Source organism: Myxocyprinus asiaticus, chromosome 16, assembly GCF_019703515.2.
Source record: "Myxocyprinus asiaticus isolate MX2 ecotype Aquarium Trade chromosome 16, UBuf_Myxa_2, whole genome shotgun sequence".
NCBI lineage: Eukaryota > Metazoa > Chordata > Actinopteri > Cypriniformes > Catostomidae > Myxocyprinus > Myxocyprinus asiaticus.
Window position 1 is genome coordinate 33,117,293 of NC_059359.1, and position 23,913 is coordinate 33,141,205.

The 23,913-nt window shown below is 36.6% G+C and overlaps 2 protein-coding genes across 2 annotated transcripts in view; both read left to right on the forward strand.

Moving 5' to 3' along the window:
- Positions 1–14,515, forward strand: part of LOC127453738 (myosin-10-like) — a 51,953-nt gene extending 37,438 nt beyond the window's left edge. The window contains exons 30-43 of the mRNA XM_051720388.1: positions 185–289; positions 839–991; positions 1,095–1,343; positions 1,448–1,660; positions 1,881–2,093; positions 2,209–2,370; positions 2,534–2,662; positions 2,749–2,837; positions 5,878–6,001; positions 6,107–6,315; positions 6,809–6,917; positions 8,259–8,431; positions 8,695–8,721; positions 9,419–14,515. Of these exons, the coding sequence (XP_051576348.1) occupies positions 185–289; positions 839–991; positions 1,095–1,343; positions 1,448–1,660; positions 1,881–2,093; positions 2,209–2,370; positions 2,534–2,662; positions 2,749–2,837; positions 5,878–6,001; positions 6,107–6,315; positions 6,809–6,917; positions 8,259–8,431; positions 8,695–8,721; positions 9,419–9,608 (2,145 nt within the window). The 3' untranslated portion in view covers positions 9,609–14,515. The remainder of the gene's footprint in view (positions 1–184; positions 290–838; positions 992–1,094; positions 1,344–1,447; positions 1,661–1,880; positions 2,094–2,208; positions 2,371–2,533; positions 2,663–2,748; positions 2,838–5,877; positions 6,002–6,106; positions 6,316–6,808; positions 6,918–8,258; positions 8,432–8,694; positions 8,722–9,418) is intronic.
- Positions 14,516–22,392: 7,877 nt separating this feature from the next.
- Positions 22,393–23,492, forward strand: LOC127453742 (mpv17-like protein). Its single transcript, XM_051720394.1, has 4 exons — positions 22,393–22,897; positions 23,064–23,134; positions 23,235–23,264; positions 23,373–23,492. Exons 1-4 carry the CDS (start codon positions 22,393–22,395, stop codon positions 23,490–23,492), a joined length of 726 nt encoding a protein of 241 aa, XP_051576354.1.
- The last annotated feature ends 421 nt before the right edge of the window (positions 23,493–23,913 follow it).

A 23,913-nucleotide genomic window follows, 5' to 3' on the forward strand; every position in this document is an offset into this window, starting at 1 on the left:
ATTTATTATTAGAAACTAAACAGTTATATGAATGTTCCTCCTTAAATTTAAATTCTGCGGTCCTGTTTTCTATATCAAATTCAAGAATTTAAAAGACACTCTCAATTCAATTCTGAATGATGCAATTATTTCTCTCTCTCTCTCTCTCTCTCTCTCTCTCTCTCTCTTTCTCTCTGTCTCTCAGTCAGAGCTTGAGTCTTTGTCCAGTTCTCTCTCCTCGTCTGACTCAAAATCTCTTCGTTTAAATAAGGAGGTCAGCAGTCTGGAGAGTCAGTTACATGATGTGCAGGTAACTGTGTGTGTGTGTGGGGGGGGGATGGGGGGCAGGTTTAAGTGGTTTGAGGACTTTTTTTTAGGTTACAAAGTGGTAATTACAAGGGTATTATGCTATAAATGTGGTTTATGAGGACATTTCTAGTGTACCCATAATTCAAATCGCTTAAAAAACATAATAAACGATGTTTTATTGAAAATGTAAAAATGCAGAAAGTTTTTTGTGAGGGTTAGGTTTAGGGGTAGTGTTAGGGGATAAAAATCATTATGTCTATGGAGAGTCCTCATAAGGTAGCTGCACCAACATGTGTGTGTAAGTATTTTTAATCTAATAGCTTCCGCTACAAAACAATAGTCTCATGGGGCTAAACTTAAGAGCTATTGAAGAAACCATTTTGACATAGTCCAGCATGCTTGGACAGATATACAGCAATGAAATCCTCCAGAGATTCACCACTACCACCAATTGCTGTTTTGTTTTACAGCGGATCATTGAGATGTGAATGAGATGGCTTCTTTATATTAGGATGCTTAATTTGTGTTTGTTTGTATGTGCGTGTTACAGGAGCTCCTGCAGGAAGAGACGCGGCAGAAGTTGGCGTTGGGCTCACGTGTTCGCGCTCTAGAGGAGGAGAAAGTTGGACTGGTGGATAGACTCGAGGAGGAGGAGGAGAAGACCAGAGAGCTCACACGTCAGATTCAGAACCAGACGCAACAGGTATTTTTTTATTTAGAATTTAAAATTAAAAATTTTGTAAGAACCATTTACTAAGGGAAAAATAACTTTTTGTTGTGTTTTGTCTGTGCTTGTGTCTGTGCAGCTGGCTGATTTTAAAAAGCAAACAGAGGAAGTGAACACAGCAGTGGAGGCCGGGGAGGAGACCAGGAGGAAGATGCAGAGAGAGCTGGAGAATGCAGTACAGAGAGAGAGAGTCAAAGAAGAAGAGAAAGAACGCATTGAGAGACAGAAAGAACGACTGAGAGAAGAGATAGAAGACATGACCATCGCTCTGCAGAGAGAGAGACAGAACTGTACAGCTCTGGAGAAGAGACAGAAAAAATTTGATCAGGTGAGGAACAGACAGGAGGAGGAACTGATGGATGGATAGATGGATGGTTGGAAGAGTGAAGAGTCAAATTATTGAAACTTTTGTCTTTGATCTTTGACCTTCAGAGTTTGGCAGAGGAGAAGGCAGTGAGTGCTCGGCTGTTGGAGGAACGGGACCGTGCAGAAGCAGAGAGTCGAGAGAAAGAGACACGCTTCTTGTCTCTCTCTAGATCACTGCAGGAAGCCACAGAGCAGAGAGATGAGCTGGAGAGAAGTAATAAGCTACTCCGCCTCGAGATGGAACAGCTTGTCAACGCCCAAGATGACGTGGGAAAAAATGTACAGCTTTTTTTGTACCAATGAGCTTATAAAGGGTTTATTAATATGTAGTAGCATGTGTTTTGTGTTTATTACTATGTCATAACATTTGTATTGTGTTTATTAATATGTAACAACACGAGTACCATGCACAAATGTGGTGGTTATTATATATTTAAAAACAAATCAATTTTCTTTGTCTTTTTAACTTTCTATTTCATTCTCTGTCTCACCTCCTCAGGTTCTAGAGCTGGAGCGTTCTCGACGGGCTTTGGAAACAGAAGCCCAGTCTCTGAGAGAACAGACCCAGGACCTGGAGGATGAGCTGACAGAGACGGAGAATGCTCGTCTGAGACTGGAGGTTACGCTTCAAGCCCTCAGAGCTCAGTTTGAGAGAGAGATGAGCACCAAGGAGGAGAAAGGAGAAGAAAAAAGGAGAGCCCTCAACAAACAGGTACCTGTCTTTAGAAGAACAGAGAAAAAATAAAAAGATTCTATCATGCTTTCTCTTTTATTTTGTTCTTTCCATGATTTTATTCAGTGTCTTCTATCTGTTGGGTCTTATGCAGGTGCGAGAGCTGGAAGTAATGCTTGAAGAAGAAAGGACTCAGAGAGCTCAAGCTCTAACGGTCAAGAAACAGCTGGAGTCAGAGCTGTTGGAGGCAGCGTCTCAGGTGGAAGCAGCCAGTCGGGGCAGAGAGGAGGCAATCAGGCAGATGAAACGTCTTCAGGTTCGTCAGTTGAATTAATTGCAGGATAAACTACACTACATTTGTAGAATGCATGTTTCTGAGAGTTATAACAAGTCGCTTGTCAGGAGTGATGCTTTAAAAATTTTATGTAGCTATTCAGTGAGGATGTTTGTGGAACCGCTATTACTTCTGTGTTCTCCAGGTTCAATTGAAGGAGCTTCTTCGTGAGCTGGATGAGACCAAACTGTCTAAAGAAGAGATTGTCGCTCAATCAAAGGACACAGAGAAGCGCCTGCAGACTCTGGAGGCAGAAGTAGTACAGCTAACAGAGGTGAGTTATCCTGTGTGTGTGTGTTACTCAGAAGGTGTTTTAACTGTGTGACTTGCTCTTTAACTCTTTTTCACCCCTTTTCTCAGGAACTGGCTGTTTCTGAGAGGCAACGGAGGCAAGCTCAGCAGGAGAGAGACGAAATGGCGGATGAAATCGTCAGCAGCACAAGTGGAAAGTCAGTATTTGTGTGTCTGTGTTGAGGATCAGTGTTTCTATTGAGCTACTCTGTGTTAGGGAGCGAAGGGATTTGTCTTTATGTATATACACTTAAAAGAAGACTTGAAACAGCATTCACAACATATTTAACATCCGAAATGTAATGTATTTTTAGAGTGAAACATAAATTCTATAGGAAATTATGGAGGGTGGAAAATCCATCAGGATATAATTTGCTGGAAACATGGATTAGGGATTGGAGATATATTGAGTATTCATGCTATATTTGCAATGACTTTGCTTAAAGTGCTTTTTATTTTGAAATCAAATTTCCTAAAGATCGTATCATTACACTAGTTTCAAGACTCCTCCTTGTCTCGTGAGGTGTGAGTATTAGAACAGGGACTAAAAATGGTTCAAGGAACGAAAACGAAAACCAAAAACGAACAAAATTTTTAGCAGAATGTAACCGAAAACCAGAACAAAATGATTTTCAATTGTTCCGGAATGAAAATGTTATTTTTAAATGCTGGTAACCGGTTATAACCGGTTAACTTTGTTCAGATAATTTTATCATGAAACTAAAGGTCAAAGGGTTTATCACAGTAAATTTGTGAAATTACAACACTTCATGTTGCCCAAAATAAATGAAACATGTGCTTTGATCCTGAAGGAAACTGCTGCATCACACATTTATTTACTTAATTGGCCGTTGTGGATGTCACATTCTCTGAATGAAGACCTTTTTAACAACTATATATAATTATTACATATACATGGTACAAGGAAACATTATTAGAGCTAAAAAGTACATTTCTCAGTTGTTCTTGAATTATTTATAATTCAGTTGTCTTCACTGAATTATTGTTAGATATGATGCATCAGAAGCAGATCTATAAATAAAATTATACTTAACTGTTAATTAACTGCTTGTTATGATTTCTGTGCAGATTAACCACACCAGAAAAAAGTAATTGCTTATTTTCGCTTATTTTGGTGAGGCAAGTGGCTTATTTTAGCCTTGTTTTTCCAGACCATGTTGCTTGTTTCTCTTGTGAGATCTGGCAACACCGCAACTGGTATGTCACCCACCCCTTAGTGCAGAGTACTGTCATTTTTAAAAGAACATTATTAACCGTTCTTTTATTTTGTTCTAACCAGAAACCTTTTGGAAAGGACTTATGAACTGGAACGAAAAAATACTGTTTTTGCACAGAATGATGTTTTAATAGCATCTTTGATTTAAACTTCAGTAGAAAAAATGGCAGTAGAGTTGGCAAGTTTGATTCATTTCCGTGAATCAGTTCAAACTGTCTGTTTCAATGAATTTATTCAAAACTCTGATTCAAAAATTTGTCAGAGAAGTGCCCATGTGGCATTTTTCATGTATCAAATTATTTTAGTAAAAATATAAATGTAGGTAAATATTGCTGTACATTACTGTGGGTTGCTTTATTGGTGCATATAAATAAAAAAATATTAAATATAAAAATATATTTTATTTTATTTATTATATTTAATATAAATAATAAAAACTTTTAGCCATTTCAGAGCAAATATATAAGTATCAAGATACACTGGCAGCCAAAAGTTTGGAATAATGTACAGATTTAGCTGTTTCGGAAGGAAATTGGTACTTTTATTCACCAAAATGGCATTCAACTGATCACAAAGTATAGTCAGGACATTACTGATGTAAAAAACAGCACCATCACTATTTGAAAAAAGTCATTTTTGATCAAATCTAGACAGGCCCCATTTCCAGCAGCCATCACTCCAACACCTTGTCCTTGAGTAATCATGCTAAATTGCTAATTTGGTTCTAGAAAATCACTTGCCATTATAACAAACAGTGCTGAAAGCTTTTTGGTTCGTTAAATGAAACTTAACATTGTCTTTGTGTTTGTTTTTGAGTTGCCACAGTATGCAATAGACTAGCATGTCTTAAGGTCAATATTAGGTCAAAAATGGCAAAAAAGAAACAGCTTTCTCTAGAAACTCATCAGTCAATCATTGTTTTGAGGAATGAAGGCTATACAGTGCTTGAGATTGCCAAAAAACTGAAGATTTCATACAAAGATGTACACTACAGTCTTCAAAGACACAGGACAACTGGCTCTAACAAGGACAGAAAGAGATGTGGAAGGCCAGATGTACAACTAAACAAGAGGATAAGTACATCAGAGTCTCTAGTTTGAGAAATAGACACCTCACATGTCCTCAGCTGACAGCTTCATTGAATTCTACCCGCTCAACACCAGTTTCATGTACAACAGTAAAGAGAAGACTCAGGGGTGCAGGCCTAATGGGAAGAATTGCAAAGAAAAAGCCACTTTTGAAACAGAAAAACAAAAAGAAAAGGTTAGAGTGGGCAAAGAAACACAGACATTGAACAACAGATAATTGGTAAAGAGTGTTATGGATCTTAACCCCATTGAGCTTTTGTGGAATCAGCTAGACTGTAAGGTGTGTGAGAAGTGCCCAACAAGACAGCCACATCTATGGCAAGTGCTACAGGAAGCGTGTGGTGAAATGTCACCTGAGTATCTGACAAACTGACAGCTGGAATACCAAGGATCTGCAAAGCTTTCATTGCTGCACATGGAGAATTTTTTGATGAGAACTCTTTGAAGTAGTTTAATTTTTCACGTTATTAATGTCCTGACTATACATTGTGATCAGCTGAATGCCACTTTGGTGAATAAAAGTACCAATTTATTTCCATAAGAGCAAAATCTGTACATTATTCCAAATTGTGGCTGCCAATGTATATATGTAGAATATAATTAAAAGGCTAAAAAAAAACTTTGGAGGCGGAGAACGATTACATTGTAATGAAAAATTATGAAATCAAAATTTGTGCACTGATTTACGTTGTCATTTAGCAAAACGCTTTTATCCAAAGTGGCTTACAAATGAGGAGCATAGCAAGCAATTAGTCGTGCAAAGGTCAACAATATCTGCAGTATCACACTGCCACTGATGACATTTAGACTTTAGAAGAGAGTTAGAGTCAGTTTTTATTTCATGTTGTTGACTTTACCATGTTTCCCCTGCAGATCTGCTCTGTTTGAGGAAAAACGGCGTCTGGAGGCCAGAATCACTCAACTGGAGGAAGAATTAGAGGAGGAACAGAGTAATGCTGAACTACTGGCTGAGAGACAGAGGAAGAGCACCTTACAGGTAATACATAACACCACACACACGCAAACACACACACACACACACACACACACACACAAATAAAAGAGATATACCAATAGAGCACCTTGTCTCTCTCTCTGTTAGGTTGAGACACTTACAGTCCAGTTGTCCGGAGAGAGAACGCTGGCACAGAAGAGTGAGAGCGCACGCGAGATCCTCGATAGGCAGAATAAAGAGCTGAAGACTCGTCTCAGTGAGCTGGAGGGCTCTGTGAAGGGCAAAAATCGTCTCAGCATCGCTGCCCTGGAGGCCAAGATAGAATCTATGGAGGAACAACTGGAGCAAGAGAGACAGTGAGGAAACAGGGAGAGTGGGGGGTGCTTAGAAAAACAACAGAGGTGAAATGGATGGATGACATGTAAGGGATAATGTAAAGTCAACTGGTCATTATCAGTAGGGGTTTGTTTTGCGTTAATAATCAGCTGACTGTACATTATCCCTCTTTTATACACAGCTACTAACCAAATAAATAAATAGGCATGAAATATTGATTTGAGTTTAAATTATTTTATTTTGTGAGAAGAATGAGACTGCGGAGTAAGATGAGACATGAAGCTAGTAAATCTTTGTATCAAAATAAGTTGTCTGGGTCAAGGATCAATTGCAATTGTGCAGACATTATACAAGAATGTTTGACTACAGAAAGAGTCAAGTATTCTAGAGAGCTGTACTAAGACTGGATTTTAAGGCTCTACTTTCACTGTAAGGATCCACAAACCATCTGATTGTTTTTTTGTGTCTTTAAGTTGAGTCTGATCTCACACTCTTCCCTCTGTCCCTCTGCAGAGAGCACACCATGGCTAATAAGCTGGTGAGGAAAACAGAGAAGAAACTGAAAGAGGTTCTGATTCAGGTGGATGATGAAAGGAGACATGCAGATCAGTACCGAGAGCAGGTACTCCTCCACATCCTTCATCCCTCAACATCTCCAATGCTTCTCCTTCGATAGAGCTTAACAGTTATTATCCTAGGTTTTGGAACTATATTTTCCATTTATTCTCTGCAAAAGTATTTCAGTAAAGCATTTATACTCATGTAGTTTCTCAATAAAGAGTTTAAAAGTTTGAAACAAATCAACCAGGGCTGCGTTTCCCAAAAGCATCATAGTCTAAGTAGACCGCAGAAACCATTGGCGCCAATGGTCTCTACGATCAGCTTAAACTTGCAATGTTTTTGGGAAATGCAGCCCAGCTCGGAGATGAATCACATTACAACATTTTGATTTGAAGTCATAATGTTGATTACCACAAATTTATTTTGACTCATCCCTCTTTTAAAAAAAAAAAAAAAAAAAAGCACAATTCTGTGTTCCAGTGAGGCACTTACAATGGAAGTTGTAATGTTTCGAAGAGAAACACAAGAGCAGGATCTAGGTGCAGCTAAGAAGTTTAATAAAGAAACAAAGTGTGGTATAAATTAACAGAAAACTCAGGAACAAACAAACATTCACAATTGGAACTCGGTATAACTGAACTGGAGAGAAACACATAACAACTGACAATGACTGAGTAGAAATCAGGGCATTATATACACAGGGGTTAATGAGTGAACAATAGGGAACAGCTGGCAGTGATGAGGGTAGGGAATTATGGGAAGTGTAGTCTGGGGGAAACAGATGACAGGGGCAAAACAACAGTGAATCATGACATAACACCCCCCCCCCCCCCCCCCCCGACCTTAAGACATGCCAGTCTATTGCATACTGTGGCAACTCAAAAACAAACACAAAGACAATGTTAAGTTTCATTTAACAAACTCAATAGCTTTCAACTGTGTTTGATATAATGGCAAGTGATTTTCTAGAACCAAATTAGCAATTTAGCATGATTACTCAAGAATAAGGTGTTGGAGTGATGGCTGCTGGAAATGGGGTCTGTCTAGATTTGATCAAAAATGACTTTTTTCAAATAGTGATGGTGCTGTTTTTTACATCAGTAATGTCCTGATTATACTTTGTGATCAGTTGAATGACACTTTGGTGAAATTTAAGTTTCTTCTGAAACAGCAAAATCTGTACATTATTCCAAACTTTTGGCCGCCAGTGTATTATTTAAAAAGAAAAAAAAAAAACACTGGCTTCTTAGTGATATTTGAAAATAATCCATTGTGATTGGATGGCCATGAGTGGGAGCCCATTTCCATGGTAATAGCGACTTGAGGATTTCGGGTACTGTAGTACTTCAACAGAATTTCACCAATTAACCACAACTTTTACATTTCTTCTCTCTGTCTGTAGGTGAATAAGTCTATGGGCCGACTCCATCAGCTGAAGAGACAATTAGAAGAGGTGGAGGAGGAGAACTCCCGCTCCAACGCTCAGCGCAGGAAACTACAGCGAGAACTGGAAGAAATGAGTGACAGTATGCAAATCATGAACCGTGAGCTCAACACTCTACGTTCACAACTCAGGTAAATACATAGAGAAAGAGCGTGAGCTGGTTATGACTGTATTTTATGCAGTTTGCCATGCTGTATATAGGATTCACAGTGAGTTAGAGCCACGCTTTCATATATGTGCTGTTATCTCATTGCTCGTACATAAATACATTTGCATGTGAACATCATTTCTTGTTGTATTGTAAATGCATGTTTCATTCACCCATTGACTCAATGTGTCTGTTTTGTATGTGCATCCATGTTTGTTTGTTTGTTTGTCTCCTACACCCATTCAGCGTGACAGAACGGCAGAAGTCAGAACAGTAGGTGTTTTGTGTGATATAAAGTGCTCAGATGGTGTGTTGTATGGTCTTCTCTGAGCAATTCTTGTCCTGTCTTGATTCTGGTGGTGTTTAGAGGTGCCCTCTAAGATTAGAGACTGTTTCTTTGTTCTTTGCAGCTGATTCATGTAATCTAGATTGGATTTTGATCATCTCATGTTTATAAACAGTGTTATGAATAACAGTTTGTCTCTTCCTCCAATCACATATTTTTCTCCTTCAGTTTCCTATTTCTTGCAGTTCATAAATATATACAGTGGGGTCCAAAAGTCTTGAGACCACTAGTGAAAATGCTATTATATATTTATAATTGAATCAATGTTTTCATTATAACTTATTCTAGCAAAATAACAATTTGAGTAAAAAAAAAAAAAAAAGAATTATATGTTTCCCTTTTGCTTTAATAACAGCATGCACTGGAGCTGGTATGGATCCATGTTATCCAGCATAATAAGTGACCTAGAATTTATGCAGAATCTTTATTTTACATCATTACTTTTCAATGTTTTACATTTTTCTTTTTTTCTTTTCAGGTAAAAAGTAAATAATAATTATTATTTTTTTTTTTTAAATGTGGTCTTAGACTTTGGGATCCCACTGGGGGTATGTATATTTTATACAGTATATCTTGTCTAAGAATTGCATATCAATATATATTCTCTCCCTGTCACATTCTTAGGCGAGCTCCACTCCCTATTTCCTTGCGTGCTGCCCGCAGGGCTCTGGTGGATGATCTCTCTCAGGAGAACTCTGATTCGGAGGATCCAAGAGCTTCTCCCACCTCGTCCAGCGGCCTGATGGGGACCCCTACACCCTCAGACAACGCCCTGGGCCGCCCACCCCCCTACAGCCTTACAGACACTAAATAAGAAGGGGAGAGTGTGAAAGATGGCCAAATTTAATCTCATAGCTTTGCAATTGTACACACAATGCTGCAGAGCATCCGTGCAGTCACAGACAACAACAGAACTTGAAACTAGTTAATGAAACTAGTTAATGAAACTAATTAGTGATTTATCAATGTTTAATGAACAAATGAATAAGCATTCAAGATGGAGAAAATCAGATTCAGTACTCTTTCTACTTAAACCAACCAAGCAATGAGTAAACACTGTTTTTTTTTTTGTTTGTTTTTTTAATGGGGCAGAATAAAACTACATTTCCCAGCACTCTTTAAGAAATAGAAGTACTGTGTATTGGCCTAGCCTCATATCAGTGCAGTATATTGTATATCAAGCTTGTTGTGGCACAATTGTAATGGCCACATCAAGCTGTCTATCAATCAATAATAAGCCATTTGTTTAAGGGAAATTTGCATGTTAATGGTAATCAAATGGAAAAGGTCATCAGGTATTGCACAGATGATCCATATCAAAAGTTTCATGATTGGGCTAAAATTAATCAGCTGTGCCAGCACAAGCCATTGAACCTTCAAAGCTCTGAGAAACTTTCTCTCTCTCACTCCTAAAATCATGTTTTAAGAAATTGAGAATTGAACAGGTACAAGATTATCTCTTTGTTATTTTAAAATATCTGTGTTTTAAATTTTTAAAAGTTATAGCACTACTTCTGATTAATAGAACGTTGCTTTTTATCAAACATGATTTGGCAGAGATGATGCTAATGTACACCAAGCTTTGATTGTATAAAACATAAGTGAGAAAGAGAGAAATGATTTTCTATTAGATATTAGATAATATGCTACAAATTTGAGCTATCCATGCTAGCTTTTACATTTTGGCCATAAACTGATATCAGAGGTCATAACAAAAGAATGGAGATATAGAAACTAAAATATAAATATAAGGTAAAACACACAATAGTAAACCAACGATTCCTGGATTTATTGCAGAAAGTAAAGAGAAACTGCCAACGCTGACATATTTCACTTACATGTAGACTTAGCAGTAACGATTCTTAGATATTTTCAATTGACCTGCTCTAATCTCGTTAAAACATTAGTATTATTCAGTTCAACTCCCTATTAAAGGTGCACTCAGTTTTTTTTTAAGATGTCGAAGTGGCTTACATTGGCTTACACTGACACCTAGTGGCACCTAGTTCATTCAAACACAGTAGTTTTCAGTTACTAATGCTATTGTAAAAATTCATTATGTACAGTAAGCCAGGATTCATTTAATCTATGAATGAAATTGTCCAATAACAGGGCACTTACTGAGATTAAGCGAGTATTATTCAGATGGTCATGTGATTCTAACATGGCTGCCCCCATGATGCGCCCCTGCCCCATGTAGAATAAAAGAGCTTTTATAAGATTACTGATATGACTGACCTCTTCATCTCACATGAGTGGTCATGATTTTATACATATGTTTCAAAATGACTGTTCATTTCTTTAGAAGTAAAACTTTTTAAATGAGGAAAAAAGTACTGAGTGAACTTTTAAGTTCAGGGTATTCTTACATTCTTAGATAATGTGCTTTGATTGTTACCTAGATAGCTCTAAAGGGAAGGCTTTTGTTGGTAGTGATATAGGCAGTTAGGATTTCTAAATTTATGTCTTAACACATCGGCTCCAGTTTCAGACTACTGACTTCTATCAAATCAGAAAATTCCAGTATGCAGTCTATTTTGTTTTGTATTCTTTTTTTTTGTCTTTTTTTTTTTGTCTGCACACAGATATGTTATGGTTGTTGTATAGTATTCCGATGAAAACAGGACTAAGTTCAAGGAAAACAAAGGGTAAGGATGGGTTTATACCTTAATAGGGTAGTTTTAGTCAAGAACACTGGACAGAAAACTAAACATTTTCACCAAAAGCTGCATATACTGAAAATCAGAGACAGTTTTGAGACAATGGAAACACAAGTATAGAGTAAGACATCTGTATTTAGATTACAGAGAGTTTCTTTGTCATGGTGTGAATGGCGTAAACATTCTTATTACACTTATTACATTACAGGGGTTGAAGGCGGCTAGTTACTTTACTCCTTAATTAACTCAACTGTATCAATGTAACATTGTTTTCTGCCAAATGAAATTGTGTTCTTCTTTTTTCTTTTCTTTTTTTTTTTCTTTTTTTTTTTTTTGAAAGTGGTAAATATTTATGGAACAGAGCTTTTATGTTGAATACAGTCTGGGGCATATGGATGACTAAAGGGACATTATTTTAGTTGTATGCATGTCAACAGTGCATGTAGTTTAGACTGGTGAAAAGGGAGGACATACCTGTAAAAAATTCCAATGGAGTCCATTGAAAACCAATAGCCCATTTCCAACATACAGTCCCGGTACTTCCCCCTTGAACTTTCTAGATGATAACTATTAAGAGGAACGGGAGACTTTTCCCTCTCTTGCATTCGCACACAAAAAGGAACCCCTGTCATTATAGTACATCTGACAATGTTTGCACACGCTATTCAATAGCAACAACAGCACTGATTGTGGATGCCAGGAGCGGAGCTACACTTTTGTTAGGGCTGTATTACACAACCTGTGTCTTAAGGTAACAGTTTTTTCACTGGGCGCGTGAGCCGTGCGTGCGGTGCTGCATCCCTGAAGCCCATGGTGAGAGGAGAGGAAAGGGCACCCGGCATATTTTAATCATGCAGCACATGCTTAACTCAGTGGAATACATGTTGAAAATGCAATATAAAGCTATTTATCAACACAATCTTTTACAATAAATGCTTTTATGACTCAACATAAAATACTGTACTGAAATACTCACCCATTAACTGAAAGAAATAGGTGTTGATGCAAGTTAACCATACAGTAACAGGAACGCAACACTTTCCTAATGTAAATTAGATTTCATGATGGTAAAGTTTAAAATATATTTCAATTACCCACTCTAAAACATCTTATAATTTATGTCCGTTATCCCAGGAAAAACAGTCACACAGTACAGATGTGATGAAAACTCAAACCGCGTCTCCCGTTGAAGTCATGCAGCAGCTTTGCTCACCCCTCGTATACTCATACTATGTAAAACAGGTGATACTCTTTGGGTACTTTGTTGGTTTATGTTATTTCTGTTAATGGAATTGTAAAAATAGTGAAATCCTCTGAGTAGCAGGCTAGCAGCTTCAAGTTTGTTTACACATGGCAGCTGCCGACACTTTGAGTTTCTCATTGCTTTGTGCGTCATACGTGTTTGACCAATCACAGGTTGCAACACCTCCCACAGTACCTCTTCTCCAAAAAGTACCCCAAAGTAGGAGCTAAAAAAGTCTCTAAATAACTAAGAGGAACTATAGTTCCTCATGTGTAAAACCAATGAAAAGTAGCAGTTCTGAGTAAAAGTACCTAAAATGGACTTTAGTTCCTACAGTGAGTAGGGCCTAATGAAATAACTAGGAGATTTGAAATCTGATAAATATATTGCAAATTTAGGTCTCCCTAAAGACTTCCTTCTCATTGATCATGTTTTCATATGGAGAATAATGTAATGCATTTTAGATGGCATTTGAACAGAATGGTTTTAAAAATCAGTAGTTGTTGAATGGCTAAAACAAGGCTCGATGTTTCAGCAGTTGTTACAGGAGAGTAATGGTCTGGCTTAAAAACATACAACATATATTCGGAAATCTTTTCTTTAAAATTCTTGTCCATGTCAAGTGAAAGTTTTCCTTCGCTGTATGTTTGTCTCTAATATTTAATTTAATATATATTGTATGGTGATAATCATTTTGATATATTGCTCTGACTTACAGGCTAGTCTTTAACGTGATTGCATTTCCTTATATATTAAACAGTGTTAAACTGTGAATAATAATTGTGTCACCATTCTAGAATCAGAACAAATTTCAGGCCTGCTTTGCCAGCCACTGATCTTCAAAATGTATTAGGAAATAATGGATTTGTTGACATCTTGTTTAGCCACAAACACATTATGAAAAATCTTTTTTGTGCTGATTCTCTGTGAAATAACAAGGTTCACTGGTTCACTGATGTATTGAAAGGTTTATTACATGATTATTACACCTTTTTTTACATAAATCGGTAAGCAGGGTTTATTATCACTTGATCAGATTCCACTGTACGTATGTAGATAGCACTTTGATACTTGAATTGTTTGACTTGCCCCAATAATCTTTGGTTTTAAATTTGGTGTGTTTTTATTTACCATTCTCTTAAATTAAGACATTGTTATACAATTGTAAAATGTTGACTGAAAGGGAAGAAATGATGCTGTTAAAGACAAACAGATTAGAAATAATTGCACACAGAAGCCAAAAGACTCTCCTGAGCCTTGTAAAACAGATTTTTGATTCTACTTATTTGTCCATGTTAGAACATTTTCAGCCTATAATTTTTCTGATTTCTCTGACTCTTTGCCTTTAAAGTGACTCAATATTGCTGCTAATTCTTTTCTCTTTTCTTTTTTCTTTCTTTTTTTTTTTTTGTCACTGCCAAATGTACAAAGACATTTAATTGTAATTGATTTGTACATTTAATAGATGCATTTGCAGAACTGTTCAAACCATCAACAAAGAATCCATTTGGAGGGCATTCATATTCAAAAACCACTCATATTTCTCAGAATTCTAAATTCCATTTTAATGAATGAGCCTTGTTATACTCAGCCTGTGCTTTATAATACAGCTTTGACAAGTATAACAGGAGCATGTATGGAAAGGAATCAAAACCCCAGAGATACTTGTATGTATTTAATGTATTTCTGAAGACGATTGTTTGCTTTTTGCATCTGTTGAACTTGAATTTTTAACCATGTTGTTTATTTGATCTTTTGGTTTACTTTGCTATAATGATAAAATGAGACTGGGGTGAATTTTAATATACAGTACCATTGGTTTTGAAGTCAGTCTGGTTTATTTTTAATCGCTTAAAATGCAAAGGCCTACACACGATCAAATTCAACACAGTGAATGCTCAAATTCTGATATAGATGTTACAAAACTTTACTCTTAAAATTTTTTCCATCTCAGACTCTCCATTTAACTTGAATTAAATATTAATTAAAATAAATATTTCACAACACATACAAGAACATTTCACAGAAATTATTTAAAAAAAACAATTACACCATGGTCTTTCAGAAAGCATAAGAATAAAAACAAAACAAATATAACAACATTTATTAATGCAGTTATCAACTACAGAGCTGTCCATTTATCAGCAGAGAGGGGCATAGGAATGATCTGGGGGGGGGGGGGTTTGTTTATCTCATCAGCCACTCTTCACAGTATGACAGTTAAATTAAATAAATAATTATGTAATTATTGTAATTATTATTTCTCAAAAAGTTTTAGTTGTTTCTAAAAGTGAGGGGGACACGTCCCCCTCAGTTATAATGGTTGCTACACCCCTGTCAGCAGCCTACTTTAAATATGGGTTAGTCATGCTATTTACCTCTTCCTCTGCCACAATATTACTGAACAACCAATCATCGTCTATTGGTGGAGTTGGAATTGGAGTGGGGTGGACCTCATGAAGTGTAGCAGGGAAAGATCTAGCCACACCCTCAAAGTTGTGACTCCTCTGATTCCCACTAAATATAGAGTAAGAACAAGACTCTCCTTTATGAAAGCAAAAGCCTTCATAGCAAGAGCAATGCATTATTGGGCACTGGAGACCTGATTCAGTCATGTTGTGATTCGCAACTTGTACAATATTTTTGTCAGTATTTCTGATATCTGTTTCTTGCAACATAAGATACCGATCTGTTTCTTGAATTTGCGAATAGTTTTTGTATGTGTCAAATAGAATCCTTTTTGATTGAGAGTCCAACTGATTCTCAAGCTCTGGGAATATGTGGTGGTCAAGGGTATGGCTTGAAACAATACAATCCGAGACAGTTTGGTTGCTCACAGACGAACCTGTAGCTGAATAACAAGCCTCCTTCCCATTTGTCATCAAGCTTGGTTCAAGCTGACTAAAGTGTTCTTCTAGTATGTTATTGTGGCTCGTAGAATAGTTTATTTGTTTGTGATGGAAACTACGCCCAAGTGGCTCTTGATTGAAGAGAACATTAGCACTAAATTCTTGACCTTTTCGACTAAAATTGGACATTGAGTTTCCTAGCAATGAAACAATTAGTGAGCCATTCTCAAACTCTCTAGTGCTTGTCCCACCATCAGAACTTGTCAGGTTGTCCATGTCATATCCTGATTCAATAGAGCTTGGAAATGTGTTGCAATTCTGTACGCAGCTCTGAGCCTCTTCACCTTGAACATGGATCTTCAGATCTTCTTGATTTTCAAAGCAATCTAATAGGTCAAAGCTGTCCACCATATCCATTTGCAGACCTTCTGCGTCTTGTGTTTGGGCGCTGTGGTCAGCATCTATGAGCAACTGAACCTCGAAATCACACAAATCCATAGACAATAGTGAAATCACTGGAGAAGGGGGTGACAGGTCTGGATCTTCAACCTCTGCCTGGTGAAGCTTCATGTCAGAGTATTTGGTGTTGCATGGTTTTGAATTTGTTCTCATTCTTTCAATGCTTCCAAACCAGGTGGACATGCTGTCCTCTAAGAAATTGCTGGTCATTTGTGTCAAGCTCTGTAAATCAGTGGATGCTGGTTGCCTTTCAAAGCTGAAGTCAGTGTTAATCTTCGGTGAGCCTCCGGGGTTGTGTTCCAATTGATTCCTGTTTTTCAAAGACTTGTGGTCTTTTTCAGTTCTCAGATTTGAGTCTCTACTATTTAGTAGCTTGCACTGTAGGAAACTTTTATCAGTCACTTGGGTCTCCATAAGACTTTCCAATGTCCAGAGGTCACACACATTCACTTGCTCTTCAAGACGTGCTCCAGTTTTGTCAGCATTTATAGAAGTGTCAATAACTGCAGAAAGATAGATCAATCATCAGTACACTGGTATTCTCAATTTAGGCTCCAATACAAATGTGACCAAGACCTTAGTGGTTGAAACTTTGTCTAATCTATTAAATTGTATGGGAGCATATGTAGCAGTGTGCCGGTCTCTTTTACACTATTAACGGTTACCTTTTTTAATTGTGCACCTGTCCTTAATTGTTTTTGATGTGCGCAAACTACCTCCATTTTTATTCTCAATTTAGGACCAGAATATTAAAACACTGCAAAAATAATAGAATGTAATGAAAATAAAAAATAAAATAGAATAAATTATTTTTTAAACAGCATGTCACGTTTTCCATTACAAGTATCCAAACATCCTTTAAACAAGATAAATTAACTTTTTTATTACAAAATTGGTAACACTTTACAATAAGGTTCCATTTGTTAATATTAGTTAACAACATTAGTTAACGTAAACTAACAATGAACAATACTTATTACACATTTATTAATCTTAGTTAATGTTAATCTCAACATATAGTAAAACATTTTAAGAACATAAGTTGTATTTGTTAACATTAGTTAATGCACAATTAAGTAACATGAACTAACAATGATAGTTCTTGTATTAACTAACATTAACAAAGATTAGTAAATGCTGTAAAAATATATTGCTCATTGTTGTTAGTTCATGATACCTAATGCATTAACTAATGTTAATGAATGGAACCTTATTGTAAAGTGCTACCCGAAATTGCATATAAAATTAAGACTTGTTTTCAGAGGACAGGCCAAAATTTTTATTTTCTTGTTTTAAGCATAAATCCAACAAACTTTGGTGAGGTTTATAAAAGAAAAACAAAATTGCCAATGAGATATGATTTGTAAACTCAAGTCATATTTTCTTGTGCAGTTTTGTTTATTAAGTAAATTTATATTGTTGTCAGGATGCTTAGTATTTTTATTTTATAACACTTAAATCCACTTTTGGAAATATCAATTTTATGTAATTAGTTTTTTACCGTTTTTCTTTTTATTTTTTCTTTTTTATTTTTTTACCTTTTTTCGAAGCATTTGGTGATTTGTCTACGACTTCTGTTGCAATTTCAGATGCTTCTTCTGGCAGATGATTTTGGGTTTTCTCTGTTGAAAATAAAGCAGAGGCGAGCTGATGGTTGGCTGCCTCTATTTCAGCAAATTTCCTGTGTGGAGGCAGAGGTATGTGAATTATTATTAATTCAAAACAATAATTACAAATCTTCATAGCTTTTCCCTTAACTGTACATGATTTGACAATGGGATATATCTAAAAACCTACCTCTGTATCATGTTGTGCAGAAACCTGCGATGATTGACTTGACGTTTTGATGGCTTATTTTTGTGTGGTCTTTGCAAAGTCATCATCATATGACCGGCTGCTGAGGTTACAAAGGTAAAAAGATCATGGCCCCATGGCACTCCATGCTCAAACTCTGGTTCAAAGGTCACAATACTGGATGGACGCATAGCTAAGGGGATAAGATAAGATAAGACCAAGCAAAAAATATGTGTTTTTGTATAAAAACAAAAAACAAAACAAAACAAAAAAAATCTAATATCACACCAGAAACAGTACAGTACAATACAGCCATCAACATGACATAAAAAAAAAAAAAAACAGTATATGCAGGACACTTATATAAAGATTTAGGTCTCTACTAACCTAATATGGTCACCACATTACATCTTTCTACATGAAAACAGTAGTACTCTCCACTTACCTTCTGCCACTCATAAAGAGTTCACTTCAAAAAGATACACCGAAAGAAGCAGAGGGCTGTGCACAGGTGTCCCGTCATACACAAGGATATACATGCACCCTCACTACCTGAAAGACAGAATGAATGAGTCAGGTGAGGGTGGCGTTGATTCAATGATGATGCCACAGGAAGACCGATTCTTTGTCCTCTTTGATAAAGGACAGCACCATGAAAGAGGACAGAGAAGGGCAGTCCTCAGAGCAAGAAAGAAAAGCAATTACCAAAAAGTCAACTGGTTCTGGCCGTGTGGTCTCCTTGAGCATAGTCAAAAACAGCACTTGTTAAGTGTAGCAAACAGGCGCACCAGTTAAGTGCTAAACGGGCCTTTAATTGATCTCTTTAATCTCTGATCCTCATTAACACATTCTCCTGTCTGAGAGATCTGCTGGTTGCCACAGACAAATTGCTTTTACATTTCAGCCGTCAGACAAAGTGTTGTTTTCACATATGGGGGCGTTCAACATAATAGAACATGGTCCAGAAAGAAAAGTCATAATGTGATTCAGAGCAAGAAGCATATATAACTATAAATTTAAATGGTTAATGACTTTAATATAAAATATATATATATATATATATGTAGGCTAGTTGATGCATAACATGTCCATTAACATTTATTTTTCAAATCAACACCAAGATTTTAGTTTATTGTTTGTGTTCTAGTAAGAAAAGTGTGTATTTAAGGTGCTGTGACTGTACCATTTCTCTTAAGTTTCCACCGTTTAATCACCCTTTTGTCTTCACTAGTTCATTTTAATGGTCCTGCATGGTCCAATATTCCATGCAGTATCTCAGATAATATGGTAAAAACAACAGCATGCATAATATTAATACACAATATAAAAGAATTAGTAAAATGCTGTTTACAATTGAGTATAGCATATGTGTGGATATGTGTGGGTGTATGTATAAATATATAGGGAGACCGGGGCTAGCTTTCACACTTTTTACTCTGTGCATATTTCTCAGGGCAGGCTTTTTAGTAGCACTTTATTTTACAGTATGTGTCATTTCATGGTACATATATGGTGAATATGTTGCACTTACAGACAAATGTGTGGTGGTAAGATGTACTTACCTGAAGTGTTCGTAAATGGTAACTTAAATGAAACATTACTGTACTTACCAATGGTGCATGGTAAATATGTTGTACCTACAGACAGTTGTGGCGTAACAATACATACTTATCTAAAGTGTACATACATGGTAACTAAAATGAAACTTTAGAGTACATTTCAGTGCTACACACATGGTAAATATGTAGTACTTACAGACAAGTGTGGGGTAACAACAAGCACTTATTTATAGTGTACATACATGTTAACAGTACTGGGTGGAAGACAAAAAAACGCAATCGGTAACATAGATTACATTTTTGAGGTAATCTAATCCGATGACTTTTGGATTACTTTCAGATTACTTCCAACCTAATTCTTTTTTATTTTGTCACATGCATTTGAGTAGGATAATCATTTTAACATTAATGTACAAAGAGGAAGAAAATGTATCTCATTCTTTATTACTAACAAAATGAGCCTCACAAAAAGAGCTCCATTTTTAAAAGGTGCATTCAACATTACATGAATGAAATTAACATTAAATCTAAAAGCAATGACTGTGCATGGCCAAAGTTTATAATTCAAAACACTGAGATGTCAAGTTCATTTTAAAGGTGGTGTGTAATTTTAATCAATACACTTTTTGCCAATTACGTGAATATCTCTTCACAGTCCGCTAGCTGTCTGTTCTGTGTGTGCGCTAAGAAAAAATGTGGTGTTTGTACACAGCCCTGGCTCTGTAAATGGGAAAATAAACAAAGTGGATCGGACCGATCCACGCAACACTGTTGCAATCACACAGCATTGGCAATGTGCATGAATTTGGGGGACGCAGCTTCTGAAGGAGCACTGAAGGGAGGGGTGTGTTTGTTTGGCTGTTGAATTCAAATATCAACAGTCTTTCTCAGGAATCGCATGCTCCACCTTTAAGTGCATAAAACAATAACAGCATTACGAACATTAATGACCATAAACTCAACTTAAAATGATCATAAATTGTACAAAAATGAATGACCATGAAATCAACAGCAATGAAGTTGCCAAGGTCAAAGCTTTCATCTAAAAACACTGAAACACTTTTAATCCTTAGTGCTTACTGATTGTCCATCACGTATTCCAAAGCTGAGGTGCAAGATACAGTACATATTATATTTTGAACAGCAAGAATAATCTAAAAGAGCAGAATATTTTAAAACAGTAGAGTTCCACTGAGTCACACAAGGAACAATTGTGTCAAGTTTTATGTCAAGATTCTGGCAGTGGACTCATACACTAGAGAGATGGGCTTTGTTCCATATTACTGCATATTTTGCAGTTGAACTATTGTGTACCCTGCAGGCAGGACCCTTAGGGATGGCATCCACTAGATCCTTTGAAGCAATTAATTTCAATGTGTGAGCTGCACACCCCTGGAGAGGTATTAAGAAATAATATTTGTTTTTAATTGAAACAACAATGACATCGCTGGGTCACAGCTAACAGCTCAAAACTCTGACACACTTACTTTAACCCTTACTACTTAGTAATAGTCACCACATATTCCTTAGCTGAGGTGAATTTCTTACTGTTGTAATGTAAAAGGTCACATGCTCAAAATATTCATTTGTGAGACTATTGCGCTTCGGATAAAAATATGATGATATTGATATGAAAATGATCAATAAATTATTAATTACTGCCGTTACCTTGTTCATATGTAATCATGTAATCTATAAAAAAGTAACTGTAGTTCGATTACAAGTATTTTAAAGTGCAATTTAATCCCATTGCAAGTACTTGATTTTTGTAATCTGATTACGTAATACAGATTATATGTAATCCGTTACTACCCAACACTGCATGTTAACTAATGTGAAACATTACGGTACTTACCAATACTTAAAAAATTATAGATATATTAGTAAGTACATGTCCTCATGGTACATGCTTTGGAAGTTGGATGGATCTTACATAGAACCTAATATGAAACACAGCAGTAACTATACAGTACTTCATATGGTTAGTACTTTGTAATTTTAAGCAAGGCCTTCTTCACATGACAACTGGTAAAGTCAAGTGCAAATATGGGTCTGGTAGCTACTGCATATATCCAAAATGAGAACTGTCAACACACACAGAATTATTAGGTATGTCATCAAAAATCCCTTCATGAATTTTCAGAAATTACAAGGATGTAAGGAGGGTTATGTCATGGTACATACCAATCAGAAAAGAGAATCAGTGTTCAGTTAAAGATCAGTGGCGGATTTAGGCATGGGCGACATGGGCAGTTGCCCAGGGCAGCATCTTGTGGGGGGCGGCACGAGGCACCCACACAGACCCCCATCCCCCCGGTCAACAACTTTGGGGGCATGTTGAAGCAGGTTTCGCCCAAGGCGCCATACAATTGGATGTGTGTGTAAGTTCAAGTGTGTGGTAGCAAATACAACTCTGTGTTCTTCTCTTGAGTATAATATCTGTGAGTCTCATACTTCATGTTTAGGGCAATATTTCAATAATAGAGGTTACATGTATACCTTTCAGAAATACACATTTCTTATGTTTGCATTTCATTTGATTTTCTTGTGATTGATTTCAACAAAAAGCTGTATTTCACTTGGAACTTGAATATTTTGGAGTACAGCAGAATAATCTTGTATACCCTTTATTAGCCAAACACTTTTCTTTCTTTTCTCTAACTTATACATTACCTCATATATTCTCTGGTTCTAACCATGTATTCTTTTCTCAAGTTCATGCATTGACTGATAAATGCTATCATAAACACTCATTCTTGCTCCATGGAACTTTGTACCACAGAACAAATGGCTTTGATTGGTCTATGTTTGACCAATCAGCCTTGTTTATTTTTTCAAGAATCAATCAGAAACCAAAGGAAGTGAACCTTGTGATTTGTCAGCCAACTACAGATCAGTGAAAATATATAGCCTATAATGTATATTATATATACACTTTAATTGACATTTGTCAACATCAAGCCGTACAAATGTGCATAACTCAGTTTAATAAAATTGAATTTATTTGCTTTCTCATCCCAGTCCAGCAGTCATCATGAGCAGAGTCTGGGCTATGTTCAAATCCCATCCATACATCTGCAATATAGTGGGATACACAACGCTGTTTGCCACAGCAGACCTCATTCAGCAAAGCATTATGGGAACAGCACTGGACAAAGGGACTGTGCACAAGCTAGGTGAGGTGGGAGGGGATACGTCTAAGACCTCTAATGAAGGATTTACTGAGGCAGGAGAAGCAGAGACAGATATTCTGACACTGTATAATATAGACATAAGTGACTCAGAAGGCAATAAAAAGGATTTTGAAGAAAAGGAAACATTGGCTCCAGTACAACGTGTTTCACGGCTTCACGGCATTGACTGGGCCCAGACTGCTCGGGTGGCACTGGTTGGGTTCTGTTTCCATGCCAACTTCAATTACCATTGGCCACGGGGTTTGGAAAGGATATTTCCAGGTGGAGGGACCAAGAGAGTATCACTTAAAGTGTTTCTGGACCAATTAATTGCAGCCCCCACAACAATAAGTGCTTTCTACATTGGTGAGAATCAGGATTGCAGCAGGATTTGTCAGCATGCCATTAACATATTTTTAGAATATGCACACAGAGTTGAATAACTAATGAATGTATATAATTTAAGAAAAGATAAAAAAGTGAAACATATGAATGATTGGCAAAAACTTTTAACAAAGCATTTATCAAAAAGGGCTGAGCACATTAGAGGGTGCAGAAGATCCCTTTGAAGACTGGAGGAATAAATTCTGGACTTCTTATAAGGTAAGAACAACAGCTATTGGTGTAATTTAGCATGTATATTAAAGGTCTGAAATTATTTTTGATGCATAATTAATTAAGTCTTTGTTTCAATCTCTGTTAGACTGGAGTGGTGTACTGGTCAACTATGCAGGTAGGGCCATATTATTCCATTCATCTGTCTATCCATCCATCTATTAGGCCTACCTGTTTCTAAGATGTTTTCTAATTTTATCCCCATTTTTTATTCTTTACCTCTCAGGCTGTGAATTTCTCTCTGGTCCCACCTGTGGCTCGTACGGTCTATGTTGGAGGAGTCGCTCTTGCATGGACTGTCTTCCTGTGTCATTTCAGGCAGCAGAGGAGTAACTCTCTGAGTTAGGCTTTATACAACTGCCTGCCATATATGTTAATCAAAACATGGACTTGCTAACTTCTTAACATGCAAAAGGACAAATGGATATGCATGTACAAATATTACACATATGCAGAACTGGCTGATATTTCAAACTACTCTAAGAGATTTGAACTAATCTTTTTCTTTATCTTCATTCATTTGGAGAAAGTAAAGTACAAATAAATCCATCTTTTAGATGGTTTCAAAAATGCACATTTTCACATTCACTCAATAAACATACATTTGTCCCTGAACTCGGGTTTTATGCATTATCTATTAAATCTAAGCATTTTACAATCACCTTTGCTGCCCTTAAAGGATTCTCATTCAAAATTCTCATTTACTTCTCATTTCATGCCATCCCAGATGTGTTTGACTTTTTCTTTTGCTGAACACAAACAAAGAT

Bases quoted from the DNA above. Each gene is read 5' to 3' on its own strand.
- LOC127453742 (XM_051720394.1), top strand. From the start codon at position 22,393: ATGAGCAGAGTCTGGGCTATGTTCAAATCCCATCCATACATCTGCAAT. The intron at 22,898-23,063 runs GTGAGAATCAGG...TTTATCAAAAAG, and splicing joins AATAAGTGCTTTCTACATTG to GGCTGAGCACATTAGAGGGT. The intron at 23,135-23,234 runs GTAAGAACAACA...AATCTCTGTTAG, and splicing joins AATTCTGGACTTCTTATAAG to ACTGGAGTGGTGTACTGGTC.